We start from the raw sequence: 14,856 nt of genomic DNA, 5'->3' as shown, positions 1-14,856 counted from the left end.
CGTTTTAAATAGACTGCTTTGAGATATAATGGTCAGGTGGAAATATTTGAAGCGTATAATATGGAAACCCTGTATTTATAACATATTTGTAGGGTCTCAGAAGCTGAGCTGAAAAGACTGCCTCTTTTCCAGAAGAGATTTTTAAGAGTAAATAAAGCTTATACAGAGGATGTAAAAACAGAAGTGAAGTTAGAAACTGCTGTAGCTGTGTGATTTTTTATTTTTATTTACTTATTTATTTACATCTGCATCCGTCTCTCAATCTATCCCACTGCTCAGGAAAGGAAGCTTTCACGCTGGCATCCTTCTCCTCTTCCCATCCGCCTCCCGTAGGCTGTGTGGGGCTCAATGGGGCCATTTATTAGTTGTAGGTTCCCCTCAGAGATAATTTTCCAGGCGGGTGGGAATTCCCGCCTGCCGATGGCAAGGAGGGAAGGGAGGGCACACCGTGCTCGGCCCCCACACCTGCAGCAGCGAGCATCTGCGGGAGGGAGAGCTGAGGTTGTACACTGCTGGACATGCACCTCTACAGGGGGGTGGGAGAGACGGGTCCTTTTGCCTTGGGACTCTGACACTGATCCAGAGCTCACTCTTTCCCTTGAGAAGGTAATGCCTTTCTCTGGACAAAGATGCCAGTGAGTGAGATGCATTCAGCTGATGCCCTAAATATCAATCAAGCATGAGTTTGAGGAATGTTCCATGTTTTCTGGTATTTATCATTTTGACTTTTCCAGTTCTTTGTTATTTGTGTCCGCTTTCTCCTTCTACTTATTTAGTTCGGTATCTTGTCCTTTCTTGAGCTTGTTTTTGCTTTCCTTCTGCTGTAGGAACAGCGAGTTTATAATAGCTGTAGCGTAACTTCAAAAGGTGGATCTGCAGTGTTTTAAACAATCATTACATAAGTCGTTAAAATAACAAAGACAAAATAAACATGTCCTCATGACAGTGAAGAAATAAATTCCAAGGGCAGTATAAGCATCTGCCAATCTCTGGTGTTGCTTCCTCTCCCAAGACTTTCTGCAAAGGTTTTTCACGCCTGCTTTAACATCTCCTTTTCTCTAAACTTTTGAAAACTTCTTAATGAGTGCATTTTTTTTTCTCTCTCTCTCTACTTTGTGCACAATATAGTTGAAGGAAAAAAGCGTTTCTGGGGTTACTCAGACCTCTGTAGCCACGTTCAAAGCTCAACTAAATAATTTTCGGTACTAGTTTGTTCTGAAAAACTTGTGTTTTGCCTCTCCCTGAAAATGTTGCCAGCGGGTCACAGGCAGTTGCTGGGGCACAGTGTCACCTTCTGGGGCACCTCAGAGGGGTGGCCTGCAAGGCTGGGAAACCCACACACAGTAAAAGTGAATTTACAGTGCTGCCAAGATCTTTTGCTACAAACTCTGTCTTTTGCGAGAAGTTTTTAATCCTGAAAAGGTGTGGGGAGGGACTGGCAACCAATCTGAGGAAGTTTCAGAACTCAGATATTTACACCACATTTAAACAGGGTTATGGAGCGAATAGTGGTATTACACCTGTTTTACACAGAGCCAAAGTGAAGTCTGGAAAAGCAATTTGTTAGGTTTCGCAAATTTATGACTGACTCTGATGATTTAGTAGCCATGTTGAGGTGTTAAGGGATTAAAAACAACATCCGTTTTATCCAATGGAGCTATGGCTTCACCGTCACCAAGGACAGCTTTGATTCCTCTTTCAAATAATTCTGAAATAAGCGTGCCAGCAGATATTTCTGGATTGGGATGCTTGGGATAGCAGCTAGGAAAAGCACGTTGTGCCAGGCGGCTGCTTGGAGGAAGCAGTGTTGACCAAAAACTCTGAAAGCCTTGCAATCAAATCATTATGTTGCATGAGAAAATAACCAAGCAGCGGAAAGTTGTGTTTTTCAGGAAAAATTGCACAATCTTTTTAAAGTTACAGACTGGTTCTTACTCTGGGAAGCTAATGTTTATAAGCTGAGCAGCTTTTTGCATCACTTTTATACCTTTTCCATGACAGAAGCATAAATTCAGTTAAAAATTAAGTTTGCATGCTTCTGGGTAACATTAGTATTTACAGTAAATTTTATGTATGGACTGGTATGAATTTTGATGACAGTCTTGATTACATATCATGTACTGGAAACTGTCAGCAGCCATCTGTTCAGTATATTTTACTGCAATTTTGCTAATAAATGTTTTTTGCTTTTCTTCTCTAAAGGTAATCTGTGATTCTGCAAAAGTGTAAAGCATGAAGGTTGGAGGGAGGGAGCAACACATACAGACTGGGGACTGAAAAGACTGAGGAATGTTTTCTTATTTCCAATTTTCAGGAATTCTTTGAACATGCAAAAAAGCTCTGGGATGATGAAGGTGTAAAGGCATGCTTCGAGAGGTCAAACGAATATCAACTGATTGACTGTGCACAGTAGTAAGTATTTGTTTTTATGCAATTAATAGCCAAGAATGTAATCATTTATAACAAGTTAGAAAATATATTTTTATTAGCAAGATCTGGGAGTTTTGTAATGCAGCAATTAACATTTTCATTCTCTGTATAGGCTGAGCATGTACAGGAAAAGTAATGGATGGTTTTATCATAGTTTGCCACTAGTATACAACTAAATATTTAACAGCTAATGAAGACTGGTGTGAAAAAAATCAAATTAAATAATTTTAAATATCTTTATTCCATTTGAAATAGATTTACATAAAATCATTTCAATTGAAACTGTTAAGTTTAAAAAATGTAGAGCCAATCTAAGGAAAATGCATTCTTTGAATTCTGAGGCCCAGACAGCGCTGAAATTGCTCTGTGTTTTCACATTCCATTAACACTTCGGAGATTCTTACCCAAGGAGTTGCATACCTGCTTTACTAATATATTTTCTGGGGGAAAAATGATAAGCAGTACTGACTTAAAGATAGTAGTACATTTGGTATTCTCCTTCATATACATCAAGTGAAGCGGTACGTGTGTGCGTAACAGTCATAATCCTTAAATGGGTTCATCTGATTTGAAATGTTCTAAAAAGAGAGGTGTAGTAGATTGTGAAGGTGCGAATCTTAAATACGTAGCACATTGATGAAAACAGATTAATCACGAAATAGTACATTAACATGCCAGGGCTACAAAACTCAGCTGTCCTCGGTAATAACCCATCTCTGAATTAGACTTTGACCAAAAATATACATTTCATGTGAACTGCTGTTGCAAAAATGTATACTCTTACAGTTGCTATGTGATTTCGGGTTTTCAGAGAACACACTCTAGTGTGTTACGATTTGTCTAATTGGCGGTATGGTCAGCAGCAACGCCACAAGCCTGTTGTAGCGCTCAGTGTTTTGTTTTTCTGTCCTCTCTGCTCTCGGTGCCGAGGCTAAAGCAGAGGAAATGGGCCATGTTGCTAAAGGACTTGTCACACTTCTACCACAATGGGGAATTTCAGTGCTGTGGGTCATAGTTTTTTTCCCTTTTTCCAGATTATTTCTGGGAAAGAGAAGGATCCAGTAATGATTCATCAGCACATGGAAGCGAGGGAAAATTACATATGTGTAGGAAGGAACTCATTTGACCTCAGGGGACTGAATTTACCAAAACTTGTGCATGTACTCACAGTCCAGTTTGGCTAGAAATTAAAGCAGTGGTTGTACACAAAAAAAATAGAATGTCATCCTAAATTGTCGTCAGTGGATTTCTCCTCTGCCCTCACCCACCACCATCGCCATGGTACAGGTCTGAGCTATGCTTGCTGGAAAGTCCAGGCTGGCTGGTTTTGATAACTCTTAGTACACTCAAACAAGACATCAGACCAAGAAAATAGAATTAAAATAAATGAACGTAAGACTTACGTTACTGATCAGTAAAGGTCAATGTGTCTCCCAGTCCTGCTTTGCAAAACGTTGCTGAAAGAACCAGGCAAAAAAAAGGAAGACACTGAATTATAGTGTTAATGGTACTGTGCTTTCCCTTAAAAAAATGATGCCTATTTACAGGCTTTGACAAAGAGAAAAGTGTTAAGTCTTGTGTTATGTCCAAACCCAAAATACAAATGGGGGAAAAAATGGATCTAGAATGAAGTCCACTGTCATGAAACATAAAACTAAATCCTACTACGTTTTTTCCTAAAAGCTTAAAGGAAATTATTGGGGTTTTTTCTATGTATCTTTTCTCCATGTCTAACTGGCTTACTTTTTCTTTATTCTGAGATTATTTATTATAGTAGTAAATACAACACTTGCATAATTCTTCACCTTCAAGACACTTTATGAAATAGTATTTGATACCTAAATATCCCTTCAGTGTATCTGTGTTCTGCATTTCATGATCTACCTGAAAATGCAACAGCTAAGCGACCTATCCATGTGTACAAGCCTTCAGTCTTACAGCAGAGACTTGAAACTCAGGAGTAGCCAGGTCATTTTTCTCACAGGTATTGATGATTTAAAATGGGGAAGTGCAATCTTGACAGAAAGAAGATACAAAAAATACACCCAAGTTTTATCTGCCCCTCCATCATTCCTTGTAAATTAAAATGGTACCAACAGAGTCAATGAAAAGTTGCTGCGTCTTTGCTGCAGACATGTATTTACGTATTGCACAACAGTAGTTCCTTTAGCCAGAAGAACATTTCCGTGCTTGCGTTGGAAGTGGGTTATTTTCCCCACAAATTATATATGAATAATATAATTTTATATTATTCAGAGTGGTGGGGTCATGTCCACCTTGAAACTGAAAGAGTGTGTGAGACTAGGTTGGAAATACAATTCTGATATGCACATACGTTTTCTTATGTGCACTTAGAAAATACGACCTGTGTGAGGGTGCTGTCTTTCCGGCTCAGCAGGAGCGGACGGCATTTCTCTCAGGACCTGTCCATGGTCATCTTTAATTGGTAAAGGAAAAAAGGGAAGGAGTGTAATTCTGATACACATGCTCACTGTGGGATTTTTGAAACATCTGCAGTGTTTTCATTACACTGGCTTTGGGAGAAAGAATCCCACACCATCAGCTAAATCCTAATCTTTTACTTGATAGTGATGGTAGAACATTTATCAGTAGGTCACCACTAATTTCTCTGCTTAAAAAAAAAAAAAAAAAAACAACAACAACAAAGCAAAACCAAAAAAATCCTAACATGTGTTAAGAATATCATTGAATTACAAGTTGTGCGGTAGACTTAAAATACTGAAAAATATTACTAGCAAATTATAAAGTCAGCTGCCCAACTTGATGACTGTTAAGTGAGTTACAACTACAGTGTGTTTTGGAATGGTTTAATTTGGCTACAGTACAGAGCTTCTGTATTTTTAAAACTTAACCTAATTTTTTTATTACTGCAGGAGAAATATTTTTCTGGAAACAGAGGTAGTAGAAAGACACAAAGGCAAATGTTTTATTTACATTAGGCCTGGAAGTTGCTTTTCCCCTGGTCTTTAATGCCCTTTGAAATTACCAGGGTACTGTTCCTTCATGGAAATGAGGATGAGGGCCTGCTTGTCAGACCACTTTAATATTCTTACATTACACTCCATGTATCTGCACTTCTTCTAAGTGTCATGTTCATACATCATGTGATACTTATAACAAATACCAATCTGTGACCAAGACGGAGGTCAGACCTTGTGGTCTGACAGTGGTAAATGTATCATAAGCAAAGATCTGAATTGTTCGTTATCACTAACTATAAAGATATTTATATAACTCTTGGAGGGGGAAGTATTGCATGGCCATCAACCATATTTTTTCCTTAATGACCTTCATACATTTCTTCGAGATTTCAAGTTCAATTTTAAGTTTAACTAAAAAAAAATATATATTTAATTTTAAAAGTTGATTTTATTTAGTTGCGTCCCCATTTGACTTATCTAGATTTCAGCAGGTTGGTTTTGTTCATGATGGTAAATCTTACACCTTAGTTTAGTTAATTGTAATGTATTTTGAACTACTGTGATTATGTCGATGTTCACATACTTTATATTCAGCAAATTCTAGGTCTATAAGGGACTTTCAGATTGTGAATTAGTGCTGTCTTGGCATTAAACTGTCTAGTATATAAATAATAGACCAAATTTCTTGTAATTCTGGGATAGTTTTCTAAAAGCTAAATAGTTTCCTATAAGATGAATGCAACTCCATTTTTCATATTTCAGTTTCTTCATACTACATATTGAATGCCCAAATTTTATTGTACCCATGGAAGGGAACTGCAAAGGAAACTTCCTTGAATGTAGAACAGATCAAAACAAATACAGGTCCAGGTATGATGGCCTTAGTTTAAAAAAGATACAGAGAAAGAGTTGATGAGTTGATTATGAGTTGATTATGTGTCTTTATAAACTTCATAAATTTAAGTAAATGAATATATTTAGCAATGGAGAGGTATAAAATTTCCTTTTAACTAATAGCATACCATGAGGTAGAGTTATAGGTTGTAACCACCTGTTAGGTGTTATACATGTGAGTGGGTTGACCTCACCCTAATGCTGGTGAAATGGCTTCTGTATTGTAAACCAAATTTCTTCGCTGCAAACCATGTGCTAATTGGTGGCTGCACCAGCCATCCTAGAAAAGCCACTGGAGTTACTTCTTGTGTGGAGATCTAACAGGTGTGCCCACAGACAGCAGTGAAGTTGAAGACCTTGGCAGAACGTCAGTTGTAAATGGGGGATATCAGGCACCCTCAGTATGGTGACATCCATCCGTTGTTTTGGTGAAGTAAGAGTTGAGTTACCTTAGTTTTGGTTAGTCACGTGTCAGTTATTCAGTTGACTGGGTAAAATTAGTTGATAGGGGATACTTACAGTCCTTAGACGCTGTCAGGGAAAAGGTGATAATTATAGAGAGAAGAGTAGACAAGCAGAACTAGGCACTTTTGAAAAGGGACAAAAAAGACAAAACAAGAACATCCAAAGCACCGTTGTTAGGAAAAAAAAAAAAATACTGTCAGATTTATTGGAAGGTTCCAGAGTTGAATTTTGTCCCATTGCATTCACACAAAATAGCAGTGTATGCATTCATGGGTGGCCCTAGCTTGGAAGCGTTGTACTTCAGCTCACTGAGTTCCTCACTGTAGGAAGTAAACCAAAGGTTTAAGGGAACCCTGCCCTCAGCCAATGGTTCATCCCAGTTTGTCTGTCAGTCTTCTTTCCCTGATAAAATATGTCACTTCTTATAGACTTAAGTGTGAAGGCCTGAATTGGTCTCTGTGCAAACATTTGGGCTAATAAAACTTGATTATGCAAGTTCTCAGGAAAGCAAACACAGGGGATGTGAGCTTGGCCAAAGAAAATTGATTTTATACTTGAGCTAATATACATGGGAAAGACACACCTCGAGTGCTTTTTCTTTGCAGTTACTCTATCTTCGAGAAGGGTTTCAGCCAACTTCTGAGGCATCTATCCTGGTATTAGGTGGAGTAATAAAAAAAAAGTTCTTTGTGGTGTTGTCCACAGATTCAACTCCTGATGTGAGAAAACAGATAATTTTTTTTCTTGACAGGAGCACTTTTTGAAACCAAGCAAATTTCTTACTTATCTTGTGCTCTCCTAGACATAAGATTTAATTACTAGCATGGGCATAGTCATCCCTAAATTCCCTCGTATGGGCTGAGGTCAGAAAACCTACCTCGGCATTATCTGCTTCTTTTGTCCAGCATGAGACTTTGGTTCGGTGTGTTGGTATGTACGCAGGCTACACGCATGACTGTAAATAAATATGAGCATTAGTGCAATTCGTGTACTTTCACTTCGTGTGGCTTCAGGATTTGTTACTTAATACTGCTGCTTCTAGGGATTTTCCTAGAAGATTGGCTGTATCATACTCCAAATTGGATTCTGCTAAAGCTCTCACAGAGGCAGGTCACGCACAGGCTGCATTGACACAGTGGCAGCTAAGTCCGTCCTGCGGTGCCACCTCAACAGCAGTCAGTGAACCCAAGCCACCTGCAGCAATGCCTTTGTGCTCAGTATTAACCTTTTCAATGCCAAGGTCTTTATTGATTCCTAATTCTGTCTCATTTGAAAGTGCCATGTGCAGTAATAACTCCTGGTATCTCGATGGTATCAAGCAGGTTTTTTTATTCTGACAATGTATGAGGCTTCAGCTTTCGCAGCTTTGGTAGTGGAATAGCAGAATTGCTTTTTTTCCCCTCTTTATCGTTAAAGAGTAGGAAGGGGGTGCTTTCCATCATCTCAGCATTTTTGTGTGGTTTCTAATTTCCACCATATGTAGCATTAAATCTAGGGATTATGCCCTGCTTTGTGTACTTGTTCATGGGCTCTCTCTTGGCATCCACTGTTCAGCTCCGTCTATTTGAAGAACATTGGAACATGAAGAAAAAGAATCTCTTGGGCACCCTTGAGATCCAAGTTGAAATTTTGCTGAAAAATTCTACAAACCACTTAATATTTTGCATAAATCTGTCACTGGTAATTGGCCGTATCAATTAGTGACTCAGTGTTGCAGCCCATCAGATATCTTTGATATATCCCATATTGTATGTCTTTGTCAAAGGAGATGCATGGAATTGTTGCCTTCAGTTGGATTTGTATGCTCTTGGCCTTGTCCCAGGTTTCTTCATAGTAACTGTTGTGTAGGGGTTATTCAGATAGTAAAGGTCACTGAAAGACACCTGAAAAACAGAGACCCTCCAAAGTTGGGTGCCTGGAGCCCCATAGCACCCCCATTCTCTGTTGCCGAAGGAAACGAGCAGTTTCTTCATCCTGTATGTTCTCCAGGAAGATGACCAGTAAGAGGCCAAAAGAATCTCGCCGGGTGTGCTTGCATATAGTGTGACGAAGCTGCAACAGAGAATACAAACGCAGTTCCTGTTGAGTAAGAGACTTTTCTAGTTTATGCAGATGTATTATTATATTATCTGTGAAATCATTAGTCCAGCAATCTATATGTAAACTGACAAGTAACAAAGATCAGTAATCAGAGTATCTGCACCACTTAGGGAAAAAATGTTAAGGAACTTTAAGTCTTTCATTTTGTCCCTGGAGGAGCAGTGTGGTATCTGCGTGTTGTGACATCATTTGAGACAAAATCCAAAACTATTTCCTTTAAATCTGCTGGCTTTGTCAAACCACCTGGGAGTGCTACAGCATATGACACACTCTGCGTTTGGAAAGATTTTGATGTCCCGTTGCTCCGAAAACACGCCGCCTGCCTGCTAACAGTCCCAGTACCAGACTTGGTTCTTGTTAGGACCATTATGCCTGCGTAGAGAAAACAGAAACGGAGAGGGAAGACATTCAAGTGGCTTTGTGCAGACATCCGTCTTGGAGCGTGACATGTCCACCCTCAGGTTTGCAAAGCCCTATTGGTGCTTTCTCTGTTCACGGTGTACTTTGAAGACACCTTGGTATTTCTTTGTGCGTGCCCGAGAAAGTGAGGTGGCTCATTGAAAGGGAAGCAGGCCCATGAAATACAGCTGCTGAAATCACAGTTTTGTTGTGGAAAGGAAGGGAATGAGGAAGAGTGGGAAGGAGTGGGTCAAACAGTAGGGAGAAGGAAAGACATGATCAAAGAATCATGGTCTAAACCTTTCTGAAATCCTTATACATGGCTGTAACATTCGTTTTCAAATGTTACGTAGTATGACCGTGGCTTCGGATTCATGTTTGAAACATGCATTTTACTGTCAGACTGGAGCCAGAAGGTGTGAAACAACTCCGAACCCTCTTTCCATCTTCACTTTTTGTCTTTAATAAAATCTGTTTCATCATAATGGATGGTGAAATGTGGATGTATGTGTGATAAATTAAGGTAAACATACTGATTATAAGCTAGAGAATATTATTTTTAAAAGCAGTGATTCTTTTTAAACTTGGTAACTGCTTATTAAATAGAAGAAAAATACATTTTACTTAGAAAAATGAGAAAAAGTATTAATTATAAACGTTTTGTTCCTCTTGTAACTAAATTTTTATGGTGGTATGGGAAAATAACATTATTTTCTTCCATCGAAAATTCTGTTCTGGTTCATATCTCAACTATGAGGATGACGTTTCTTCATTTTTCTTTTTAAGATCTATCATGCAGTATCACTTTTAAACTTTAAAAATTCATTACATAAGTTAGTTGATTAATTCATGAACAGGTTTTCTACACTTAACTAGATTTAAAGTATAAGCCTTAACCAATAAGTAAATTGTTATTTAATGATAGAAAAAAAAAGAGAGAGACATTATTATTACAAAGTAATTACTTTAGCCTTACTGATGAGTCTTCTAAACAGAAGTGTTTGCCAGATAGGACAAAAGTCATTCTGCAGTGTGTAATGCTTAAATTTTTCACTGTTTACTAACTCGTAGACCACACTCTTGAGAGGCAGAATTGTGGTTTCTTAAAATATGCACTGGGAATTCTCTGAAATAACGTTTTCATCTGATGCAGTGACTTTTTTTTTGTTTTTCCCTTTTTGCCCTCAGTTACGAAAAAAATCATTAGGCTTAACCAATTCTATCTTAATTTCGGTAATGAAAATGTGACCATGATGTTATAGTACTAGTAGTTAGAAGTACAAAAATATAGAAGAAGCAGCAGCTGTAGAAACCCCGAAAATGCCTTTTTATTTCCAGTTTGGAGGAAGCAGTGGTATGAAAATATCATTTGCAAATAGCCAGTATGGCATACGGGCAGGTACCCTCCTGTTCTAGCCGCTTCACTTCACAAATACTTTCCATACCTAGAGAAGACAATATTTCTCAATTAAAAACAAGAGAGAAGCTAGTTTTATAAACACAGTACCCTCTCTGTCTTTTAAAAATTAATACGACAAATATTTTTTCCTATTAACTGGTTACCGTTGGAGAAGCCTTTAAGCAGCCTTAACCTTTAAGCAACGCCTAACATAAAATTAAACCATACATTTTCCCACACTCTTGTGAGTGCACGACGGTCCATTTTCTGCAGTTTTTGAACAAACAGAAAAGTTGAAAATGTAAGGCAGAAAAACATAAAATATTCTTTAACCTCAATTTAAGGTAGTTATAAAGTCTAAAGACCAAGAAGAGTTATGACAAATGCATGAAAGTACACTGACTCTTTTTAATATGTTTTATTAAACATTTCTAGTTTCCTTTGAAAAATATAGTAAAGCTGACTTTATTCTGTTGAGGAAATATTTCTTTCCTCCCTAGTCAACAATATTTTTCAGTTTTTCCTGAACACCTGATGAATGGCTTTCTTAATTTTTTTCCTGACTGTTTGCACACCCAGTGCAGTAGTAGGTGCAGAACTTGTTAGTCTAACACAGCAACTCAGCCCCATTTGGAAATATGACCCATTAAGTGAATTACAGGGTTGCAGATAGGTCCATCAGCTGAGCTTGTCTGCATTTCCTTTTCTGTGTTAGGATCCTGTATTTAATGTGGAGGTATGGTTTTCCGTATCCCTTCTGCAGACTTTTAGAGATTTATATGCATTTGCAATACACACTTCAAGCGCCAGAGCAAAAGCCTGCTAAAGAATCAAGACACTGAGCATCACCCTCAGTCTATATGCTCTTAAAGCATTAATATCCTTTAAAACAAAAAAAGAGCCTTCGGTTGCGTTTATTATTAAAGAGGAAAGGCTGTGTTTATGCTGTATCACAGCAGCGAGGGCAGAAGTGAACAGGTACCGGTACAGGGCTGAGTCAGTGAACTGGCACAGTGCGTCAGTGTGACTGGTGAAAATGGCCAGAATCTGGGATATTGAGCAGAGGGGGAAGGAAGGCTGCTCCATAGGACGGGACTTCATGGGAGGCCATTTTGTTTGAATTTTGTGTATTACAAATAACATGAGGTCTTTTTAAAATACATGAATTTAATGAAGTTAAAAAGCAGGCCTTGAAAGTTGCCTTGAAGTTGGTGCCTATCTAGAGTACAGATAACTGCCAATAAAGAGAACCTTAAAAACTGTGTATTCCCTACCACCAAGTCAGAGAAAAACTAGGCATTGCTTTTAGAAATCGTGCTGATGCAGCTTAACTTCAGAAGTCCTTATTGTGTATCGTTGCTCAGCGTCAGCATCTCAAAACTTCTTCAAATGAAATAAAACTGCAGATGTTGGTTATCTTCAATCTGCATGCAGGATTTATGGGTAGATTTCAGAAGGAAGCTGTAGGTCATTCTGTCAGTTCTGGTGTTATTTATATGCTGTTCTTGCTTTAGGACTCTTCCAGTGTATGCGTGGGAGAAAGAGTAAACTATGACCAAAGCCAGCTTCGTTATATTGTAGGGAACGTTGAGAGTCGCTTATATTTACTCCACTTCTCCAGCCTATGTCGATTGATACAGAGTTTAGTTCAATCTGTTCGTTTACAATTCATTGTCGAGTGTGTGCATGTTCTCAGTGGAAGATATTATTTGGTTAAAAAATAACATAAGCCTATTTATAAGCTTATCATTATGTAACACAAATGTATTTTAGATTTCTTCTGTGGGATTTTTTTTTACTGTGCTCTAGAGAAAAGTGTGTTCCATAGTCTGTTGCCTTAAACCTAACCTACTGTGAAACACTTGTTTACATAACAAATTTAATGTAATACAACTGTATAATAACTATATTAGCTATAAGTTGGATACTTAAAAAAGAAAAAAGAGCACTGAAAATTTAATGGCAGGTTATGTGGGATACTGTCAAATTACTTACACTTGGGGTTCGGGCTTTCCTTGAATGCCATGTGCATTCCTTCACTTAGAGATTGTCAGCTTTTATTTTCTCAAGTAGACAGTTTCACACCACAGGATAATGAAAGGCCAAGAGTCCTATTTCTTCCTTAAGGAACTACTCACTGGCCAGACTCTGCATACATGGGCTCCTCCGCGCTAATAGATGTACACAGCCTTGTTTGTGTTGGGATCTACAAGAAGCCAGGGTTTGGGTGGCAGTGTTTTCCTAAATTAATCCTGCATCAACAGATTTGAAAAAAGAAAGATGGTGGAATGCAGAAGTTAAGAAATAAGAAAATAGAATACGGTTTATGCTTTGTTGGGAAAATATAAAGGCTAAGCCTCTATGCTTGAAAAAGAAATTTTACACCTCAGACTAAACCAAAACGGAGTCGTGGTATTTGTCAGTTTGATTGTAATCCCGATTGTAAGGTAAGTCAGACTGGGAGACTAAGCAGTTTTTGGATGTCTCTTTACTTCTCGTAATTAAGTTAAAGCTAATTTTGTTCATTTTAATACAAGACAACAATGAGGCTGCCAGAATTTTTAAAAGGTTTATTTGACTTTAGAGAAACTTTTTCAGTTGTGTCTATTGTAAAAGTATTCTTTCTGATTTAATTAGAAATGTTTGTTATAATGGTGGGTTTTTACACAAAGTTTTATTTGAGCCTAAATTAAGCAGTGGAAAAGAAAATATGTATAAAATGTATCGGTAGGCTTCCTGTTTCATGGACACACCAAATAATTGTCCTCTGGAATAAAATTTGTGAAATTTCATTTGTTCTAGAATTGGTTCAAAAATCATTTACCACTCCCCTGACAATTCCTCTATTCGTAATCAAAAAAGAGAGATGATCTTTAGCAGTTATACTTAACTAATGCAGGAAAAGGTGAATCTTTAAATTAGTTGTATGGGTTTTCTGAGACTAGTTTTCAGTTTTAGTTTCCTTTCGTGAACGCTGTTGGAGGTTGGGGCTGTATTTTTATTTTTCAGGTACTTTGTCACAGCAAGGGAATCGGGCTGAATATCCAAGTATTTAAGTAGCATTTAAGTACATTTTTCTGACCAAAGCCTGCTGATGCATTTCTTGACTCTCTGCCTTTGCCTCCTTGCCATTTTTTATCTCTGTAAAAGAAGGCTTCCATACCTTCCTTCTGGTTTAAAATAATGTGTTTGGAGTTGGGAAGATCTGCGTTCTGGACATTAGCATCCTGAAAGTCCGGTGGTACAGATTTTGGATAATTATTGCGTATTAAGTTTCTTTCCAACCACATTGTGAAGTTTAGTGATCAGCATGGGTGTAATTTCTTGGCCTCCACTTATTTACTGGCACAACTAGAGAGCTACCAAGCTGGTGAGGGGTCTGGAGACCAAGCCATATGAGGAGAGGCTGAGGGAGCTGGGCATGTTTAGCTTGGAGAAGAGGAGGCTGAGGGGAGACCTCATTGCCCTCTACAACTACCTGGAAGGAGGTTGGAGAGAGGTGGGTGTTGGCCTCTTCTCCCAGGTGAATAATGACAGGACCAGAGGGAATGGTCTGAAGTTGCGGCAGGGGAGGTTTAGGTTAGATATTAGGAAGAATTACTTTACTGAAAGAGTGGTCAGGCACTGGAACAGCCTGCCCAGGGAGGTGGTTGAGTCACCATCCCTAGAGGTGTTTAAGAAACGTCTAGATGTGGCACTTCAGGGCATGCTCTAGTGGCAGAGATTGTAGGTTGTTTGCTTGGACTCGATGATCTCAAAGGTCCCTTCCAACCATGAAGATTCTATGCTTTGTTCTGTAACTATGTCAGACCTGTATTGCCAACACTACTATAGCAGTTATTAAAAAATTGTTAAAGAGCAGTAGAGTGTTAAAGAAAGAACACTATTGCCACTGTGGTTTACTCTGTTTAGGGAATGTAGAAGTAAGCTCTGCTGGTAAAGGAACTTTACTATCCAGAATGACTTTTATCTTCATTGAGTTTGTTGGCCTATTACCTTACATTGTCAGGGTTTTAGAAACTCTTTTTCCTGCAAGTTTGCCATATACTTGATTTTCTCCATGAACATACTGGAGTCTGCTTTGAAAAGGTTTTGTCTACAGAGGCAGATGCCAGTGAACAAACATTTTGCTACATTCTACAGAACTGGCAAACCCCAGTATGAAGTAATCACAGCAAACTATAGTTCATTACATCAGCATTGTTACTATTGTTTAAGAAAAAGAAA

At 38.3% G+C, this 14,856-nt stretch overlaps 1 protein-coding gene across 3 annotated transcripts in view; it reads left to right on the top strand.

The window, feature by feature from the left end:
- GNAL (G protein subunit alpha L) overlaps positions 1-14,856 on the top strand; it is a 201,640-nt gene that overhangs the window by 138,019 nt on the left and 48,765 nt on the right. For all 3 annotated transcript variants that reach the window (XM_074576599.1, XM_074576600.1, XM_074576601.1), the window contains one exon: positions 2,315-2,412. In XM_074576599.1, coding sequence (XP_074432700.1) covers positions 2,315-2,412 — 98 coding nt within the window. The remainder of the gene's footprint in view (positions 1-2,314; positions 2,413-14,856) is intronic.

Source organism: Larus michahellis, chromosome 2 (genome assembly GCF_964199755.1).
Source record: "Larus michahellis chromosome 2, bLarMic1.1, whole genome shotgun sequence".
NCBI lineage: Eukaryota > Metazoa > Chordata > Aves > Charadriiformes > Laridae > Larus > Larus michahellis.
Note: the sequence above shows the minus strand (reverse complement) of the source record. Positions and strands in the feature narration are given on the sequence as shown.